Genomic DNA, 20,968 nt, shown 5'->3' with positions numbered 1-20,968 from the left:
GGAGGAAGGCACTCACATCACTTATAATGACAATAACATTATCTGGCAGACAAGGGTAGGTGCACGGTTGTGCACCAGAAAGACTATTATGAGAAAATGTTGTCACTGCTCAGTGACAAAAATACTTATGAGCTCCTGAAACGAGACCCAGGAAGTGGTTACAGGAAGAGGGTGATAGATTGTCTCAAGCAGTTAGAACAAGAAACTGCTATTGACTGGATCTCATACCACATCTCATACCAGGGGAATCTACACCAAGTCTGTATGGTTTACTGAAGATGCATAAACAGGGTGTAGGGTGTACCAATTGTCTGTATGATCAACTCGGTCACCTATAACAATCCAAGGTTTCTGGTTTGAAAACACTATGCCCAGATGAAAAGAATCAACCTTTTGGGATTTGTTGCATGGTGGACACAAAAATGTACATTTGCAATTAAACAACAGGATAAAGCTTTCAAAAGATTAAAAGAAATGTTCCCAAAATCTAATAAACTACAAAAAGAAACAAGCACAGGTTAGAAGGATCATGATTATTGGAGAAAATACTGTGATTCCCTGGGTAAAAATACACCATTAGACAGGGTTTGGTGTACTTTAAAAAAAGAAAAGAAAAAAGAAAAAAAAACCTTTTCACTTCCCCCATGTAAAGGTTGGCTACAATAGGTGACACCGAGGAGCCAATGGCACATCCATGTTTTTTTCTGTAAAACCCTTGCTGTAATTAAAATATGTGGTGGTAAGGCAGATGTCTAACAGTGTCCTTAAACACTCCTGAGGTAGAAGTATTAATGAGTAATCTTAATAATAACAAAAATAATTTAAGGATAAGGGAATTCTTTCAAAGAGACTCAGGGCATATAGTTTTTGCTGATATTTTTACATTTTTGAAGGAGACAGGAATTTAAAAAAGAAATATATTGGCGGTACTGTAGATTCTGTGCTATACTCCAATCTAAAAGGTGGCGGTATTGCACTTAGAAGTTATTTGCCAACCGCCAAAAAACAGGAGAAGAAGAAGAAGAATTTTTTGCTACTTGCCAACCAATAAATATTAAGAAGAAGAAGAAGACCGCGACGACTCCTCCGAATCCGAACGGGTTCTTTCCGCTTTTCGAACAATGATATCTTCCTGAAACCGCTAGCTGGAAAACTGTTATGGAGATATGCACAGAATAGGTTGTGTTTAGCACTGGTTTGATGAATAAGGCAATTTTCTAACAATGCGAGCTTTTCCAAAGCTGTGAAACGACCTAACCAAACAGAACACTGGGGAAAATTTTCTGAAACCTCTCACATCCAACTGTTAGCCTGTTTCGGTAAGTGGTCAACCCAGTTAGATTGCTAACATTATCATTTATTGCAAATCCTGTGTCTTCTCAAGAATGTGATACGTAAAGCTGCCTTTGGTGGTGTAATTGACTGAGGTATGTGATATAAGCGCTTAAACGGTCCAAGGGATAAGAGACCGTTGGCTGGCCAGTAAAACCATAGCTGACGTCTGTGGTCGGTTGCAGCTGGCGTGTGGAAGATGCACTATGTTACCCGACTAGCTTGTTAGCTTGATCGTTTATTTATTATTTCACAGTTAGAGTTGACAAACGAAGGCGAGTTATGCTCGCACAATAAATAATTTAGTTATGGCTGTTGTTAGTAATTTGTGTTAAACCTACGAATCAATGCGTAACTTGTCCTGTATGGGGAGAACTTTTGAGTGACATCTTTTTATCTCATTGCACTACTGGAATTTTGAGTGTTTGGATGTAGAAGAGAAATCCAGTCCTTTGCAGACGAGCTCGCTGGAGACCAAAAAATCAAATTTATGTCCTTAACGTAAGCTGTTTGTTTATACCCCAGATTTTTTTGTGACTTATGTAAAATAAGTTGCATCAAGATTTAAAAAATATGGCAATAGAAGTTTTTTATCACAAGCCAATAAAAATGTACATGGGCCATTAAAACTCTGAGCCATTGTCCTGAGGGTTGTTTGGTTGGACACAATTCAATTCAATTTTATTTATATAGCGCCAAATCACAACAAAAGTCTCCTCAAGGCGCTTCATAGATACAGAGAAAAAACCAACAATCATATGACCCCCCTATGAGCAAGCACTTTGGCGACAGTGGGAAGGAAAAACTCCCTTTTAACAGGAAGAAACCTCCGGCAGAACCAGGCGCAGGGAGGGGCGGCCATCTGCTGCGACCGGTTGGGGTGAGAGAAGGAAGACAGGATAAAAGACATGCTGTGGAAGAGAGACAGAGGTTAATAACAGTTATGATTCAATGCAGAGAGGTCTGTTAACACATAGTGAGTGAGAAAGGTGACTGGAAAGGAAAAACTCAATGCATCATGGGAATCCCCGGCAGCCTGCGTCTATCGCAGCATAACTAAGGGAGGATTCAGGGTCACCTGGTCCAGCCCTAACTATATGCTTTAGCAAAAAGGAAAGTTTTAAGCCTAATCTTGAAAGTAGAGATGGTGTCTGTCTCCCAAATCCAAACTGGAAGCTGGTTCCACAGAAGAGGGGCCTGAAAACTGAAGGCTCTCCCTCCCATTCTACTTTTAAATACTCTAGGAACAACAAGTAGGCCTGCAGTGCGAGAGCGAAGTGCTCTAATAGGGTGATATGGTACTACAAGGTCATTAAGATAAGATGGGGCCTGATTATTTAAGACCTTGTATGTGAGGAGCAGGATTTTGAATTCAATTCTGGATTTAACAGGAAGCCAATGAAGGGAAGCCAAAACAAGAGAAATATGCTCTCTCTTTCTAGTCCCTGTCAGTACTCTTGCTGCAGCATTTTAGATTAGCTGAAGGCTTTTCAGCGAGTTTTTTGGACATCCTGATAATTATGAATTGCAGTAGTCCAGCCTGGAAGTAATAAATGCATGAACTAGTTTTTCAGCGTCACTCTGAGACAGGATATTTCTAACTTTAGAGACACTGAATTACTATTTATAATTATTATTATTGACATCTACTGGGGATGGAACAGTTTACAAAATCTGTGGTTCTATTCATAGCACAGTTTTGGGGTCACAGTTTTTGATTCGATTTGGTATATCTTGGCTCTTGTAAGTTAGTGCTCTAATACAGTGATACCATACTTTAAGATCATTAAGATACGCATCTGGTTAGATACAATATTTCGGAGATTTGTAAGGTCTTATATGGAGGTGAACTATTTAAACATTTTAAAAGACCTGTTTTTTGTCTTTTGAATATTTAGTACTGCTCATTAATAAGACAAAGTATTTCTTATTCGATTTTTGATGCAATAACAGATACTCAATTACTAAAATGATCTTGTACAGTCTCTACTTATCTGAAAAAAAGAAATGTCCTGCAAAACTCTTATAGAACATAATGCAAGCAGTTTCAAAATTAAGTGTATTTCAAACGAATGAAATGGGAGCGGGTGAACAAAAAAATTAAATGTATTGATGATAAATAATTCACATAATCACAAAATGTATTTTTCTAATAAATTATGTGAGTATAATGCCATGATCAAAATATAAAAATGTGCTTTTTGAAAACTAGACTATATAATGGTGTTAACTATGTGCATTTCAAATTATGGCCAAGTGTGATATGTATAGCTTAATGGATTCTGTCTCAATTACGAGTTTCTGAATGTGTTATTTGATCCAAGATTTGTCATTGAAAGTAAATTCATAGATTTTATTATCTGACTTGCAACAATTAAAAAAACTATGCAAGTACTATGCAAGTTGCAGCTAGGGCTGGGCGATTTTATTTTTTGTGTGTGACTATGTTATGGGTTTTTTTTCTACTTTGAATACAAAAAATCTGAGTGAATTTAAATGTTTTATTTAAACTATTTTTTTAAACCATCAGCTGCACACAGATGTTGTTCGGAAATGACAATACTGTCTCAGTAAGTCTCTTTCTGTGGTAAGACTTTTAACAAACAAAAGATCATTACATCAAGCAAGAATTCATGAGGCAAAATAAAACAATTTAAATTTAAAGGTGCTATTTTGTGCTTATAATGTATTTAAAAAAGTAAAATAGATATGTGATGATCTCAAATTACAGAAACAAAGTCTAGATAGTGACTATAAAAACAACTAACCAAGAACAGTCACAGGTATGACAGCTTTAACTTAAAAAAAAACAAAAAAAAAACCCAAGTGTGTGGCATATCCAATATAAAAAAAATTAAAAATATATTAAAAACATGGCAGACCCAAAAGAACATCATGATGATGTCATTCTTAACATATCTTTGATTGCAAGATTTTGATCCACATTTTGAGTTCATGAAAATTAAACCTTTGTATATTCCATATTGCATTACAGGTAAAGTGATATACTTTCATAAAATAAAATATTCTGTAGTTTGTACTATTTAAACCGTATATAATAGAGTATATCTCATGGTAATCTCAGGAGATTGGAAAGAAAAGCATCTGGACTCCTTTAAGTTTGAAGATGTTTCACCCCTCATCCGAGAAGTGTCTTCTAAGACCATTAGGTGGAGAGTAGCAGATTTTTAAGCCCTCTTTGGAGTGTCCCTAAGAGGATCCTGGACCCCCTATTGTTCCTCTCATCTCTCAGTGAGCTTCATGATATAGTCACCTGAAATGGTTTCCATCAAGTGCTAGGCTAGCCTGGCTTGCACGAGGACCACCCAAGGAAAGGAAGACAAAGAGTCACCTCTTGTAAGGTTCAAGTGGAATATGCAGAGGCCTGCAGAGCAGTAAAGAAGAGCATTAGGATGGATAAGAACAACTACATAGATGGACTTAGAAGCTGACACTGAACAGACTGCATACAACGATAAGATGAAGCAGCTCTACGACACAAGCAAGAAATTGTGTGGGAAGCACAGCAAGCCAGAACAAGGACAAGGAGGGAAAGGCCATCACAGGACTAGTGCAGCAGATGAAAAGATGGTCTGCACACTTTGAGGATCTCCTGAAGAGACCTGCACCACCAAATCCACCAGACATCAATCCAGCCAACGAATATCTCCCCATTAACTGCAGCAGACCAACCAGAGAAGAGATCAGGAAGTCCATCACTCTAATGAAGAACAGGAAGGCTGCTGAACCTGGCGATATACCAGCAGAGGCCCTGAAAGCAGATTTGGAAGCACCAGTGGAGTTGCTATATACACTCGTCTAGAAGCTCTGGGAAAAAGAGGAGTAACCAACTGCGTAGAAAGAGGGATATGTAATCAAGCTCCCCAAGAAGGGTGACCTCAGCAGCTGTAACAACTACAGGGGCATCACACTCCTGTCAGTAACAGACAAGGTCTTCAATCGGGTCGCTACTATGGGATGAGCAAGCAGGCTTCCGACAGAATTGATCAACCACAGATTAGACCGCAGTGCTACGCGTCATAGTTGTGTTTGACAGTGTGGACCAAGAAACTCCTCTGATACTACGGCATCCCAGCCAACATGGTCAACAGTCTGTCAGTCTGCCCCAGTCTGTAGCTTGCCTCCACCAGTGTGTGAATGTGAGAGTGAATGAATAGTGGAATTGTAAAGCGTTTTTAGGGTCTTGAAAAGCCCTATATAAATTCAATCCATTATTATTATTATTATTATTATTATGGCCAAGGGCTCATATGAGGGCACGACCTGCAGAGTGATCCATGGAGGGCAGCTCATCAACAGCTTCCAAGACCAGAGTCCAACAGAAGGTCAAAAGCTAGCAAATGTGTCCTCCTGATTGAATTTGATAATGGTATATTTTTTTTAATTACTGACTCTCTGTCTCTTTTCCTTCAACAGAGCTTGAACTACTTAATTTAAATAGTCTTTAAGTACTTGTGTATTAGAAAGAGGTTTGTTATTTTTTCCTAGCATGCAGAACCATTCCTGTAATCACCATTAAAACCTTTACTGGGAAAAAGTGGGAGTGAGGTGTGTCTATTACACATTTCTCTGATACTGGGTTGAGGCGGAGTTCTTCATCAAACCACCTAATCAACAAACTCCAACATCAAGAAAAGTGAACTTTGTAGTTGCTCCATCCACAATTGTTTGTTTTATACAGGAAACCTCCTTGGTAAAGCTGCAGAAGTTGCATTAAAAAATGCAGCTGAACTGTTAACTTGATACCATGTTTAAAATGCGCAGCTTGCTGACGGCTGCCATTCCACTTTCTGTCGCCTTTTTTTTTTTTTGTCTTTATTGGAAAACTTTAAATCATATTTGCTTGGAAAATAAAACAGTGGAGATTTTTGGGGGGCGGATGCTGCAACAATGTAACTCCACTTAATGCAGTAACCTGAGCTGTCCATGAAAGTGACCAGTCACATTAGGACACCTGCTTTCTTTGGGCTCCCCCTCCAAACAGTCGAAAATCTAATGATTTAAGCAAGCAGGATTCATATCAGAGTTGTGCCCAAGAAATTAAATTATTTGCTCGGATTATATTTTTTCCCTTTGTGACTTATGGTACAAAAAATAATTCCATACTATAATTTCAAAACGGTTAGATCGGAGCTCAGTAAGTAGAGTAAAAGAATTTACCCTGTGTGAACAGCAGAGAAAAGTACATGTCTTATCTTGCCAATCAATCCTGATGTTTATTCCCGTTCCCTCATTGTCCTACTTTCTGTGCCTGTTTTCCAATAATGTCATCTGTGGGGATTTTTATTGCAGATCTCTATAAAGATGCCTGAGGTTCGGGACCTTTCTGAAGCTTTGCCAGAGATGCCAATGGACCCAATCACTGGAGTCGGAGTAGTAGCCTCTAGGAATAGAGCACCCACTGGATATGATGTGGTAAGCAACATAACATAACTCAAGAATGATTGGTCAGAATTGCCAAATACCAGAATTTTCCCCACACTATTAGATTTAATTTTTTGCAGTAACAGAAATATCTAATTTGCGCATTTATGCACTTGTGTGTCCGCACGAAAGGAGGCACTTACATGCTTTCTTAAATTAATTTAATTTCTTAAATGTTCTATTGTGACAAAATTAATGGAGCAATAATTGCATGTGTTTCCAGTGAGGGCTTCTCTCGTGGATAAACTCCAACATCTGACATACAAACCTGTTTTTGATTTGGTGCACATTCTGGTTAGCAAAATGGTTAGCTGGTTGTTAGGAAAATATAAGCAGTGACTGAACTTCAGTGATGCACAAATTCCTTTTTTTTTTTTTTTTTTTTCTTGACTGATTTTATTTTATGTTTTTTAAACTTGCCAATAGTGGTTCTGTTTTTTTGTTTTGCTTTTTTGTCGTTGTTTTTTGTCTGTTCACCCAATTCCAAATGTCTATGGAAAAACACATGTATTATTCTCCGTGTATATGATGATAGCCCAGACTTAAGAGTGTTTTGCTGTGAATTAGTCTTCATGTATCAGGTGGATGACAGTGTGTGTTTGCCAACAGTAGCAGCTGCTTTAGCATTTGTAGCAACTTTTCACCTGGTAGTTTACAATTAAAGAGGAGCAGAATCACTATCCTTCTTTCCTATGAAATAAGAGATGTGCATGACTTGTTAACCAAGCAACTAATCGTTGCTATTGTCACTAGTCAGTACAAGACGTAGTAATCATTTAGCCTAATTGCTATCATTTTAATAGATGCGAAGTGATGGTAAATTGTTGTGCCTAAATGTTACAGTGGGGCAAAAAAGTATTTAGTCAGCCACCGATTGTGCAAGTTCCCCCACTTAAAATGATGACAGAGGTCAGTAATTTGCACCAGAGGTACACTTCAACTGTGAGAGACAGAATGTGAAAAAAAAATCCATGAATTCACATGGTAGGATTTGTAAAGAATTTATTCGTAAATCAGGGTGGAAAATAAGTATTTGGTCACCTCAAACAAGGAAAATCCCTGGCTCTCACAGACCTGTAACGTCTTCTGTAAGGAGCTTTTCTGTCCCCCACTCGTTACCTGTATGAATGGCACCTGTTTGACCTCATCATCTGTATAAAAGACACCTGTCCACAGCCTCAACCAGTCAGACTCCAAACTCCGCCATGGCCAAGACCAAAGAGCTTTCGAAGGACACCAGGAAAAGAATTGTAGACCTGCACCAGACTGGGAAGAGTGAATCTACAATAGGCAAGCAGCTTGGTGTGAAAAAATCAACTGTTGGAGCAATCATCAGAAAATGGAAGACATACAAGACCACTGATAATCTCCCTCGATCTGGGGCTCCACGCAAGATCTCATCCCGTGGGGTCAAAATGATCATGAGAACGGTGAGCAAAGATCCCAGAACCACACGGGGGGACCTGGTGAATGACCTGCAGAGAGCTGGGACCAAAGTAACAAAGGTCACCATCAGTAACACACTACAACGGCAGGGAATCAAATCCCGCAGTGCCAGACGTGTTCCGCTGCTGAAGCCAGTGCATGTCCAGGCCCGTCTGAAGTTTGCCAGAGAGCACATGGATGATACAGCAGAGGATTGGGAGAATGTCATGTGGTCAGATGAAACCAAAGTAGAACTTTTTGGTATAAACTCAACTCGTCGTGTTTGGAGGAAGAAGAATACTGAGTTGCATCCCAAGAACACCATACCTACTGTGAAGCATGGGGGTGGAAACATCATGCTATGGGGCTGTTTTTCTGCCAAGGGGACAGGACGACTGATCCGTGTTAAGGACAGAATGAATGGGGCCAAGTATCGTGAGATTTTGAGCCAAAACCTCCTTCCATCAGTGAGAACTTTGAAGATGAAATGAGGCTGGGTCTTCCAACATGACAATGATCCAAAACACACCGCCCGGGCAACAAAGGAGTGGCTCCGTAAGAAGCATTTGAAAGTCCTGGAGTGGCCTAGCCAGTCTCCAGACCTCAACCCCATAGAAAATCTGTGGCGGGAGTTGAAAGTCCGTGTTGCTCGGCGACAGCCCCAAAACATCACTGCTCTTGAGAAGATCTGCATGGAGGAATGGGCCAAAATACCAGCTACTGTGTGTGCAAACCTGGTAAAGACCTATAGTAAATGTTTGACCTCTGTTATTGCCAACAAAGGTTATGTTACAAAGTGTTGAGTTGTATTTTTGTTATTGACCAAATACTTATTTTCCACCCTGATTTACGAATAAATTCTTTACAAATCCTACCATGTGAATTCATGGATTTTTTTTTTTTCACATTCTGTCTCTCACAGTTGAAGTGTACCTCTGGTGCAAATTACTGACCTCTGTCATCATTTTAAGTGGGGGAACTTGCACAATCGGTGGCTGACTAAATACTTTTTTGCCCCACTGTATACAGTCATGTGCTGCCATTTGGTGCATCATTGTTGAGAAACTCCATTAATCTGTTAATTTTGGGCTAATCTATTGTTGTTCTTTTATAAGCGAAAGAAAAAGATTGAGGATACGAGTAACAAATATGAGCGTGATGGGCTTTCCGTTACAATAAGATTAATAGTTCAATTATTTGTGTGGGGTTCAGAGTAGGACTGCCACGATTAGTCGACTAGTCACGATTACGTCAACTATCAAAATCGTCGACGACTAATTTAATAGTCGAGAATTCATAGCGCAGCCCTGCACAGTTTCCAACAATGGCAGCAGCTAGTTAGTTTTAACATTACTCTTATTATTCTATCTGGGCCACAAAATAAACGTTTAAAATATTTTCAGGCGAGAATGTAGCTGTGTAAACCTCAAATATCTGCTTGGTTTATCAAGACACCACATATTTTCAAAAGCGCTCCGACGTTTTCGGAGACGTCTGTTACCCACTATCTCGATAGCTAACCGGGGTTCAAGGCTCACTAGAGCCGGTGAGAACACCGGACTCCCGGCAAATTGTTTTCAAACCCACCGCCATTTTTCGCTACTCAGGTTAAACATGATATATAAATCAATTAGATAACTTGCTCGAGAGTATACTCCGGTGTCCTGTTATATTTTAGATAGCAAGGAGCAGATGGCTGAATTTATTAAACTCCACCGAAACAATCTGCAAATGTCATTAAAATTTAATAAACTATCATCTTGTCTTTATTTTTAGTTAGCACATACCTTAAACACTTAAAGCTGTAAGCTAATGATAGTTATATAAGAGCAGATGCATGCTGGTGCAATAAGCTGTACGTTTTACATCCAATAGATGCATGATCTGATTAGTCAACTAATTGCAAAAATAATTGGTGACTAGTCGACTATCAAAATAATCGTTTGTGGCAGCCCTAGTTCAGAGTAGAGCTGCTGCTCCTCCACACAGAAAGGAGCCAGTTTAGGTGTAAGGTAAAGGTGTTTCCTCTCTTACCGGGAGACGGTCCGGGGTAAACCCAGAACACTCTCAAGAGATTACATCTATTGGCTGACCTGGGAACGACTCGATATATCTCAGTATAGGCTGGAGGAGTTGGCTGCAGAGAGGGATGTCTGGGCTTCCCTGCTTAGACTCCTGCCCCTGCAACTTCAGATAGGCGGAATAAAATTGCTGGATGATTTATTGATTTACTATTTTAGATATTCTTTTTTTTTTCTTAATATCTTGTCCTGTCTTATTCCTGTGTTATTTCACATATTACGTTATATATGGTATAGTATGACGATGTCTAAGGCAAGACTGGCAAGAGAGGAAAAAAAGAGGAGAAAGTGGTGTGGGACAAAAAGAGACAAAAAACCCAAAAACAAAGTGGGTGTGGGAATGCCTGTGTCTTTGTAACAAATGCTGCACCAAACAAGCAGAACGGAGTCAAAATGCACCGCAAGCCGCCTGTTGACTCCCGTCCCACGCAGGCCGTGGATTTTTTTTGTTTGTTTGTTTGTTTGTTGTTTTGTTTTTTAAGGGATACAGGAAGATGTCCCTCCTCCTCACTTAGTGTTTAAGGTGCTATGGTGTTAGATTTTAATTTTTATTGAAGTAGTTGTTATGAATTTCTGAACAGCACGCATCGTCCAGAATAGACAGGAACACTGTGCCACGGTTTTCAGTTGCAATTCATTAGATTTTCAAATGTTAATTTGTCATATTTTAATAATACGCGAACATCTTTTATGGTAGGTTTATATTATAACATTTAATATTTATTTATTTAACATTGGTTTATTTTCGTCTTCGTTTTCTGTTTGGAGTGTAATGTGGTCGGTATGCACAATGTGAAGTCCTGCACGGTTAAGCAGCATGATTCATAATTGAAGAATGTGATTAATGTTTTCAAATGCCTTTGTTTACAGAGTTTTTGTCATTGGCGTTAAACGGTTCTCAAATTTAACTTGATATTTGAGTGTCTTAGTTTTACAGTTTTTTGTTTTGTTTTGTTTCTCAAGTGATTTTTATTTTTTCTCTCCCTCGTTTAGCTGACTAAAAAATTGGCCATGAGGAAAATCTTTTCAACTATTACCTTCACAACTGCAATCAACCAAATTTGAATTTCTGTTACCTACCAGGAATTTAGCTTGTTAATACAATACAGTTTTATTTATATAGCACATTTAAAAACCCAAAGGCACACCAAAGTGCTTCCCCATTATACACAGAATCAACATAAATCAATTAACAAAGTACAGATTGGGCACTAGCACAGATAGAAGGCATGCACTAATAGACCAGAAGAGTTAAGTAAAATAGGTATCGAACCTCAATTCAGGAGGAAGGTCAGTCCATGAATACAAAATATCAACTAAGAAGTTAAAAACCAGCAATAAAATTATTTATAAGTTTAATAAGGGTATTAAGTGGTCAGGAAAGCCAGGTTAAATAAGTAAGCTTTCAATCTTGATTTGAAGGATTGAATAGAGTCTGTGGCACGAATAAAAGCAGGGAGGCTATTCCAAAGTTTAGGTACAGCTGAAGCAAAGGCACGATCACCTCTGGTCTTCAGCCTAAACTTAGGTTGGGCCACGAGTAATTGACCTGATGGTCTTAAAGCTCAGCAAGGAGTGTACAGATTGAGGAGATCATCCACAGATATAGTTATTCTTGTCTCAGAATAATGAAAATCTATCCCCCTCTGCTTATAGATCTCAACAACAACAGATGGCCTGGATGCTGACCTGTGGAAAGACGGACTTTTCAAATCCAAGGTGACCCGATACCTTTGCTTCACCAGAGTTTTCTCTAAAGAAAATGTAAGTTTACTTACCTCCTCAACAGTTAAATAAGTGTCCCACCCCCTCTCCAATAAACATCTCCCACCCCCTCTCCAATAAATGTCTCCTTTCTCAATACCATATTCTTGTACTCCATTCTTTCCTCTGCAGAGCCATTTAGGTAATGTTCTTGTGGACATGAAGCTGATTGATATAAAGGACACTTTGCCTGTGGGTTTCATCCCAATCCAGGAAACTGTTGATACTCGTAAGTTATTATCTCAAGTGGAAAGACACTTAGAGCCTCAATGTGTGGTAAGAATATGTGAAAATAATTAATCTTTTTAACCTCTGAAATAAGAATTGTTTGTTATTCATGAACCACCTTGTTGTGGAATGACCGTCAGTTTGTCTTTTCTGCAACAGAGGAGCAGGCCTTCAGGAAGAGGCGACTCTGCATCAAATTTATTCCACGGGACTCCACAGAGGCAGCCATCTGTGATATCCGCATCCTGGGACGCTCCAAGCAGGCACCTCCTCAGTATACCTTTATAGGGTGAGCGTTGCAACTTCCAGTCAAATTTAACTTCTTCTTTTTTCTTTTTTTTAAACAGAAGAAAATAATTTATAAATAAAAAAGTTGTTTGTACTGTAATGGAATCACTCCATTTGGCATAACAGTTTCCACTTACTCCAGAAATCAAGTCACATTAATCTTTTTTACATTTTTAATGTATGATGGAATGTTCAGGGCATTTCTATCAGAAAGTTTTCTACATGAAAAGACACTTCGAGTATGTCAGATGTGTTCCACATGAGAGCTAAAGAATCCAAAGCATTTCTGGCAAAATGTTTATTAAAAAAAAAAACCTTTGTCCCTAAAACATTTCTAGGATAATTGCTTAGAGAATGTATGAAGGGGAAAGGAGGGCATGGATTTAATACACACACGTTTTGACTAGCAGGTTTACATTAACCTTGGAACTGGTGTCAGCGCTTTCTGCTTAATAATGCTTCTAACGTTGTTTGACAGAGAGCTCAACAACATGGGAATCTGGTATCGCATGGGAAATGTGCCTCGGGCCCAGGACTCCACACACACACAAACCATCAACAACACCCAGAATGTGAATTCCTCCAGCTCAGGATCAGCCCCACCAGCTCCCATGCCTAAGTAAATTCACTCTAATGATGTGCTAGTACTTGTATGTAATTGTCTTCACTTGTATCTCTTATTAGTTCTAGTAACCTTAAAAGAGAAATACAACACAAAACAAAGCAAGTGCACTGTAACAATACAGGTTGCACAGATTAGCACTTTAGTTTATCTTGGTATTGCCTAGAGGTTATGGAATGTACATGCAAGTAGTGATTCATTTGCTTGTGAGTGCCCCAACACATAGAGAAGATGTATCTTCAGATGTCACAAAAATTGTTATGATAATATGTTTAAATTAACAGTGGATATTTATTTTTACACCTTTGAATGAATCAGTGGAGGAACTTCCTTAACTTTCTTGTCATCTTCCTATTTCAATTGTTCCAGATCGTATGCCTCCATGTCCATATTACCAAATCCAGTAAACATCTGTGGTCTTTCTCTTTTTCTCCTCCCTGGCAGCTCCATACTCGGCATCCTTTTTCCACTATACCTCATCTGCACATCTCCAGACCAACTTAGCCTTGCCTCTTTTATTTTGTCTCAAACTCCTTCAACCCAAGTTGTCCATTTGGAGCGATTTAATTAAACTTTTATAGAAAATGTGATTTAAGAGTTCAAATAATAAAATAATGAGTAACATAATTTCTTTTAATATTAATGGAACAATTGAGAATTGAGCAGAGCACTTTACAGATTTAAAAAGGATTTTTTTTTCTCTCTCAGATCTTGCACAACAATATATATATAAAAGAAATCCCCTCTCGCCCCTGCGGGCAGTCTGTCCTTTAAGCTCAGGTCCTCTACCAGAGGCTTGAGGGTCCTGCGCAATATCTTCATTTCAAGCGCTTCTCTGAGTCCTTGGTACTTCTCTAGCTTCTCATGTTCCTTCTTCCTGATGTAGCTGTTATTTGGTATCGCTACATCTATCACTACGGTTGTCTTCCTCTGCTTGTCCAACACTACTATGTCTGATTGGTTACCCACCACTATTTTGTTCGTCTGTATCTGGAATTCCAGGATCTTGGCTCGGTCATTCTTGACCATCCTAGGGGGCGTCTCCTATTTATACCTCGAGACTTCCAGGTACTCGGCTCAGATGTTTCTGTATACTAATGCCGGCCACTTGGTTATGGCGTTCCATTTATGCCCTGCCTGCCAGCATCTTGCACCCTGCTGTTATATGCTGGATTTCTCCGAGGCATCTTTACACAGCCTGCACCTGGGATCTTGCCTGATGTGATAGACCGCAGCCTCCATGGATCTTGTCCTCAGAACTTGTTCCTGTGTTTCCATGATTAGTGCCTCTGTGGTGTGTTTTTGTCCAGCCACTAGTAGGATTTGTGGACGTCAGCCACTTCATCTATCGATTGATTGATCGCAGCAGAAACCCGTGAAAGAGGAGGAGCCACCATCAAAAATATATATATTTCAGCTACTGTAGCAAAGATAATTTTCAAATTAAGTACATTATAACAATGTATGAATAAGTACTCTAGGATGAAGAGAAATTACCCAACAAGCCATAGTCAAAAATTTGGATACAGCTCTAATGTTCCTTTGCTTAGCTGTGCAATTTGACAGTCCAGGATTAGTTCTAGCTGACACAGCAGGAGTGGATAGTGATAGTTTCTTTAAAATCTTGAGCTGTTTGGCTCACTTTCACATATATATTGAACTACTGAGGTGCTTAATGTTTTTTGTTTTTTTGTGTGTGTGTGTTTCAAGGCATATTTCCATGACCCTCCCTGCCAGCTTCAGAGGAAAAAATACTACCAGACCAGACTATGAGCACCAGAACTCCAACCTGTATGCTATTACAGGTCAGGTCTTTACAGTTTCAGTCGCCCTTGTTGATTTAAAGATGAATACACACACACATACACACACAACCCCGTTCAACTATCTTGGTGAGGACCTTCATTGACATAATGGTTTCCCTAGCCCTTTACCCTAACCCTAACCATTAAAAATGAATGCCTAACCCTGACCCTAAACCTAATCATAACCTAATTGTAACCCTGACACTAAAACCACATTTTGAAAGGCCTTCAAACTTGTGAGGACCGGCGAGTGTGTCCTCACAAGTGACTGTTGGTTCTCACAAGTATAGCAGATTGCAGATTTCGGTCCTCACAAAGATAGCTAGACAAGAACACATACACATATATATGGCCTAAGTGTTGAAATATTATAGTATAGTTAAGTCATTATAGTGTAAAGAAATGTGTAGGATTAAAACAATAATAATAATAAGCTTTCATCTAATCAGAAGGGGGGAAAAAATAGCTGTAGCTTACCAGTTAATTGAACTTCTACCACTTATCTTGGGCTGGGTCATGGGGGCAGCAGCCTAAGCAACCTGTCTCTAAAGCTGAGCCCATCCACCCTGCAGAGAAAGCTAATTCTCACTGCTTATAGCTTTAGTCTCATTTTTTTTTTGTTCATTTCCCAGAGCTTGTGGCCATAGATGAGGTTAGGGATGACACGTCAACAGCTTCACTTTTGTGTGCTTTTAAGCTCTCTCTTCATAATAGACTGCGTGTTGAAGGTGTCATTTGTTTAACAGTCTCGAGTCGTTGCTGTTATTCAGTTTATGGTTTGTATGGGTTACTACTTGATCTCTTTTACGAGATGAAATTATGTAACTTTTTTTTTTACCTTTCTCTTTCAGCAATGGACGGGGTGCCTTTTATGATCTCTGAGAAGTTTGCCTGTGCCTCATCTGATGTAAGTCTTAAGTTTTAATCCTAGTGATATTTGCCAACATGTCCCCCTGTATCAATTTCCAGTGTTGTGCTTTAACATCTCTGCTCAAAAAGAGTACAACAACCACAGTATTTGCGCAAAAGCTGTAAAAAGAGAGTAGCCTTACATTCATACACAGCTTCATTACATTGTCTGATGTGTATTTGGTACGTGGATGTCAGATTACATATATTTCTTAGTTGAGATTGCTGTACCCTGCAAGAAAGGGATACAGTGCTTAACAAATTTATTAGACCCACATGTCATAAAAGCAAGAAAACACACACAATTTAGAAATCTGTGAAAGCTTGTTTAAAACTAAAAAGTACAGAATTAACTTAAATGAATTCATATTTTTATTCCCAAACTTAAGCCAGGACACTGAGAAGTCAGAAATTAATCAAGCATAACAACAAACCAAAAAAACAATTTTTTTCCTGTTCAGGAATGCAACTGAATAACAGTAAAAATAGGCATAAACTTTATTAAATCCCAAACTCTTGGGAAATAACTTGTTACAGCAGCACAAGTAATAAAAAGAAAATTAGAGATATGGTAGAAAAATAAAAATATGGAAAAAATAAGAGAAAAATATAGATAGTATAGAAAAATACTATACTATTTATAGATGGTTACTATATACAGTAAAATACATCAAGATTTTTATATGTACTTAAAGTGCAGTGAGAGTGGTAATAATACACATTTGTTTTTAAACGGTATTTATCCTGTGTAGTTACAGTCTGACTGTTGTTAGGATGAAAGACCTACAATAGAGCTCCGTCCTATTGGCTGAAACACTCTACTGCTGAAGGAGCTGCTCAGGACCTCTATAATCTTATTTAGGGGGTCAGAGATGTTGTTCATAATGGCCATTAGATCCTTTTCTCACCCACCTCTTCTATGCGGTCAAGGGGACTGGCCAGGCAAGAGCTGGCCCTCGTTTTCAGACTGTTAATCTGTTTCCCTTCCCACTCCGTGCTGCCACCTCCCCATCAGACAACCGCTTTTAAAAAAAATTGCCCGATGACCATAACCTTACTTTATGGCTGACTCCTGCTCCTTTTCAGCTTTTCACCTTAGCGGTGCCTGTTGAATTGTATTGAAAGTGCTAGAGAAGTCTAGCAGGGGTCTGGCAGCAGCATGCTTACTAGAGTTTCGAGGTAGTTGAGGACAATCCTCCCTAATTCATCAGGTGGGAAGTTAAGATTACAAGTGTGAAATGGTGAGACAGTACTGGAAAAACACAGGATGTCTCCCACAGATAAACATGCGCATGATCACAGAGCTGATCTGCACAGTCTCTGAGCAGTGGGGAGCTTTTCTGGTCTTGAGCTTCTTCTTCTTTTTTTTTTTTTTTTGGTAGTTTCTTCCTCATTCAATCAGCACTCAAGAAGTGTTGTCCAGTGTTATTTCACTTCTCATTCACAAACATCGCTATTCCTCCTCCCTTTCTCATTCATCACTCTCTTGTGATATCCTGTGGCCGTTGCAAGCCATCCAGAGTGATGAGTGAGCCTCTTCAAAGTTCACTCAGCCAAATCTCAGTGAAGCACTAAAGGGTACACTGTCAATACCACTATTGCTTAGCTAGCACAAATTAACTCTTGCATCTTGTTGGGAGGAGATTAGTATTAAGTAACATTTTCCATAATGACAGATGGTATTCAAATTAAAAGTAATTTAATTTTTCTTAGTAACTAACATGCTTTAATATATTTAATGCTTATTTATGAAATGGTAAATTTGAAAATGACTGGATAGTAGCAATAAATATATATTTTAGCATTCAAAATATTTTAAAGACCTTACATACTGGTAGATCAATTATTACAGAAACATAAAAACGGATTTTGCTAATAGCAGTGTTACCAGTATTGCTCTAAATTACCAATTCTGTTAATTGAAGGCGACTGTGGCATAAACCTTTTATTGGGTGATGAGCTGATAAATTTGTTGAGCCTCTATCACAATGTTCAGACTGCACCTAGAAAAATGGCAAATTTTTATTCGACTTAACCCTTCAAATAAGTCACGTTGTAGTAATACAAGTCTCCCAACACTACTCCCACACAATTGCAACATGCTTGAAGTTGAGCTTGTTCACACATCTCAGCATTCCTGTTCTCCATGTACAGCTGCAGCAGGTGGATCTGATGGGTATTACAATTAAATCACTGGCTGAGATTGAAAAGGAGGTGAGTAGACATAAGACTTTGTTACATTTCTGATAGTATAATTTATGGTCTCCAGAGATGAATAATGAAGTAGTATTTGCTTAAGTACAGACTGTCCACTAGAGGATCAATAAATTACTGTATATGATTAATCAACACTGTATTTAATCAGCACTGTATTTTGCAGATAGGTAAATGAAATTATGATTTTAGTGAACAATAAGAAATTTTCTGTTAGACCATACTAATTAATAATAATATGCAACTCTCCCTATGCAAGTATGATTACAGTTTCCGCACAGAGCATAGTGCAGCGGCTCGCCTCCCTCCAAGTCCAACACGGACGTCTCTGAGTTCTGAGGCCTAAGCATCTCTTATATGAACAACAGTCATCTCCACACTATAGACAGCAGCCGGAGAGAAGTGCACACAACTACTGAGAACATACCTACAACGGGGATATTCAGTCTGTAAATGAAAAGAAAGATTCCCAACAAAAATTGTGGATTTTCTAACTTCTGGGACATGTTGTAGGCCCTCTGTGTGCTGTTGAAATGAAAAGGAAATGGAAAACAATGGAATTCAGTCAGACTCGAACTACTACACGGCAGAGCTGGGACAAGAAAACACATTTTATGCTCATCGAGATACTTCAGTATCTCACTCGAATGACTTCAAAAATAGATTTTTGTTAAGTGAAAAATGGTCAAGTGTCGTATTGTGGTGGAAAAAAAATAACCCTGTCCCATCAAAAGATCTTGTTAGAAATAAGATAAAAGGATCACACGGTACTTTTTTCATGGAGGACTTCTGTTGGATCTCACACCAGTCATGTTGCCTTTTTTGTTTATAACATGGTCTGTTCTGAATCAAAGCGCACCGTAAAGGCACCTCTTAGTGTGTCAGAAATTTAAAAGAAAACTGTGACTTTAAGTTTTGTTGTTGAGCTTGTCTTCTTGATGGGGAAATGCTTCTCATTGTTTTCTAGATGTATTGCCATTTACTGGTGTGACTGTGAGTGCACTTTTGTGTTTTGGTTGTTATTGTGCTTCCTGATTGCTGTAGATATTCTGTAAACCACTTCTCTTTCTGTGAGGTAGCAGCTTGCCCGACAGAACCATGACTACAGCTAATATTCACTGTGCGGAGTATTCGCATCAAGATTTTCTATTTATACCATACTCTGATACCTTACTTTGCATGCATATAGATGTTTTATTGATACATCTTTTCACTGAATGAGTAACATTGAGCAAACCTCACACATTTTAGCTAAAAAGCACTGATAGTTAGTCCTTATATCTTAACAATATCATAGCTATATTCATTGTTTCCTTCATCTTCGTTGGTGTTATATCAGAAATGGATGCTCCAGTAAAAGTATAATATCGCAAAGAGTTTTATTTTAGTACATTGGTTATGGAACGTGTGTACAGACTTTTACTCTCCTGGTCAAAAGTTTTGGAGCACCCCAATTTTTCCCGTTTTTGTTGAAAATTATGCAGTTTAATGTCTCATTGCACTCTGAAATTAAAGCCTAGTACAAATAAGGACTTTAAAAAAAAACATGGGATCAATTCATAGACCAAAATGTATTCTAAATCTTTCACTCATCAAAGTAGAAACCTACCCATGGCTTTCTTTCTACATTAGAAATCAAATATTCTTCAGAAAGTTCTTCCCATATCTGTTAAATAAGTTCCCATAAATGTGTGGTACCCAAACCAGCTCGATGGGGTTTAAGTCTGGAGATTGTGCTAACCCCTGACCAACTAGGCACATACCAGAGGCTATTGCATGGAGCTACAGAATGCTGTGGTAGCCGTCTTAATCCGACGTCTTAGCAGGCTCTTTCTTGCTGCAACTCGTCCTGTCAAACCTGCAGCCTGAAGTCTTCAGTTGAAACTGAGACTTGCCTGCTACAATCACTATTAAGCTGTGCTTGAAAGGGTTGGGTTGTCCTGTGAGCCGTCTATCATGCAAGCTTGTTAACTCTCAGAAACTTGTCCTCTAATTCATTTGTGGCTTTGGGTCTGCCAGACCTCTTCATGTCAGAGTTTACCCCAGTTTCTGAGTGCCTTTTGATGGTGGAGAAAACTGTACTCATTGACGCATTTCTTTGCAGTTTCTCTGTAGGAAGACGTACATTTTGATGGTCCGTCTCTCTTCCATTGCTATGCCTTTTTCAACTGATGCCCATGAGAATATGGTAACACAATGTGTTCCAACACTGCTTTTATACAGACAGAGGGTGTTGGCAGTAATCCAGAAAGGTTGGAACACCTGTAGGAATTAGTAGCACCAGCTTTCAAGGCTTGATAAACCTCCATTGCTGCAGAACAGCTTTAAATTGTTAACACATTTTTGTTTTCCCTGAAAAAAGGCCTCTTGTATAACTCTGAAATGTACATTATTTTTCAGTTTGGGGCAGGGGTGGTGGTGTTGTTGTTGTTGTTGTTGTTTTTTATTTTTGTAAACCTCTGGCGGTTCACCATTTACCTTTGTTCCATTTCAAGTTATTCATTAGACTTAAGCAACTCTAATTCCAATAAATAACTGAAAAAATTAGGGTGTTCCAAAACTTTTGACCATTAATATTAAAATCACCTATTTCACATGTGATGACAATAAAGACCAACTCAGAACCATGTGACTTTATGGAATTTTGACCCTGATTAGAGTCACCACTGGTTATATGCAAATAACTATTTTTATTTTTTAATTGTCTATAGCACTAACCACTATTATTAAAACCACCAGATAAAATAAGTATCAGTTAGTTACTTTGTTTGTTTTTCTTTACTACCTACATTATACATTGAGTGTTTGAGATGTTTAGAGAAAAGCAGGAGAATAAATAGGATATGTTTTATGTA

The 20,968-nt window shown here is 38.6% G+C and overlaps 1 protein-coding gene across 1 annotated transcript; it reads left to right on the top strand.

Annotated features, from left to right (window-relative positions):
• Window positions 1-1,046: 1,046 nt before the first annotated feature.
• Window positions 1,047-20,715, top strand: mvb12ba (multivesicular body subunit 12Ba). The gene is made up of 10 exons (XM_085167517.1): window positions 1,047-1,319; window positions 6,646-6,768; window positions 11,940-12,047; window positions 12,180-12,276; window positions 12,435-12,564; window positions 13,042-13,182; window positions 14,896-14,990; window positions 15,842-15,897; window positions 18,054-18,113; window positions 18,373-20,715. The coding sequence occupies exons 2-10, from the start codon at window positions 6,658-6,660 to the stop codon at window positions 18,457-18,459; spliced, it is 885 nt and encodes a 294-aa protein (XP_085023643.1). The 5' UTR covers window positions 1,047-1,319; window positions 6,646-6,657; the 3' UTR covers window positions 18,460-20,715.
• Window positions 20,716-20,968: the final 253 nt, after the last annotated feature.

Source organism: Neolamprologus multifasciatus, chromosome 7 (genome assembly GCF_963576455.1).
Source record: "Neolamprologus multifasciatus chromosome 7, fNeoMul1.2, whole genome shotgun sequence".
Classification (NCBI taxonomy): domain Eukaryota; kingdom Metazoa; phylum Chordata; class Actinopteri; order Cichliformes; family Cichlidae; genus Neolamprologus; species Neolamprologus multifasciatus.
Note: the sequence above shows the minus strand (reverse complement) of the source record. Positions and strands in the feature narration are given on the sequence as shown.

Excerpts from the sequence above, each read along its gene's own strand:
- mvb12ba (XM_085167517.1), top strand. The coding sequence starts at position 6,658 with ATGCCTGAGGTTCGGGACCTTTCTGAAGCTTTGCCAGAGATGCCAATG. Across the intron at positions 6,769-11,939 it reads CACCCACTGGATATGATGTG|ATCTCAACAACAACAGATGG; the intron begins GTAAGCAACATA and ends CTCTGCTTATAG. Across the intron at positions 14,991-15,841 it reads CAACCTGTATGCTATTACAG|CAATGGACGGGGTGCCTTTT; the intron begins GTCAGGTCTTTA and ends TTTCTCTTTCAG.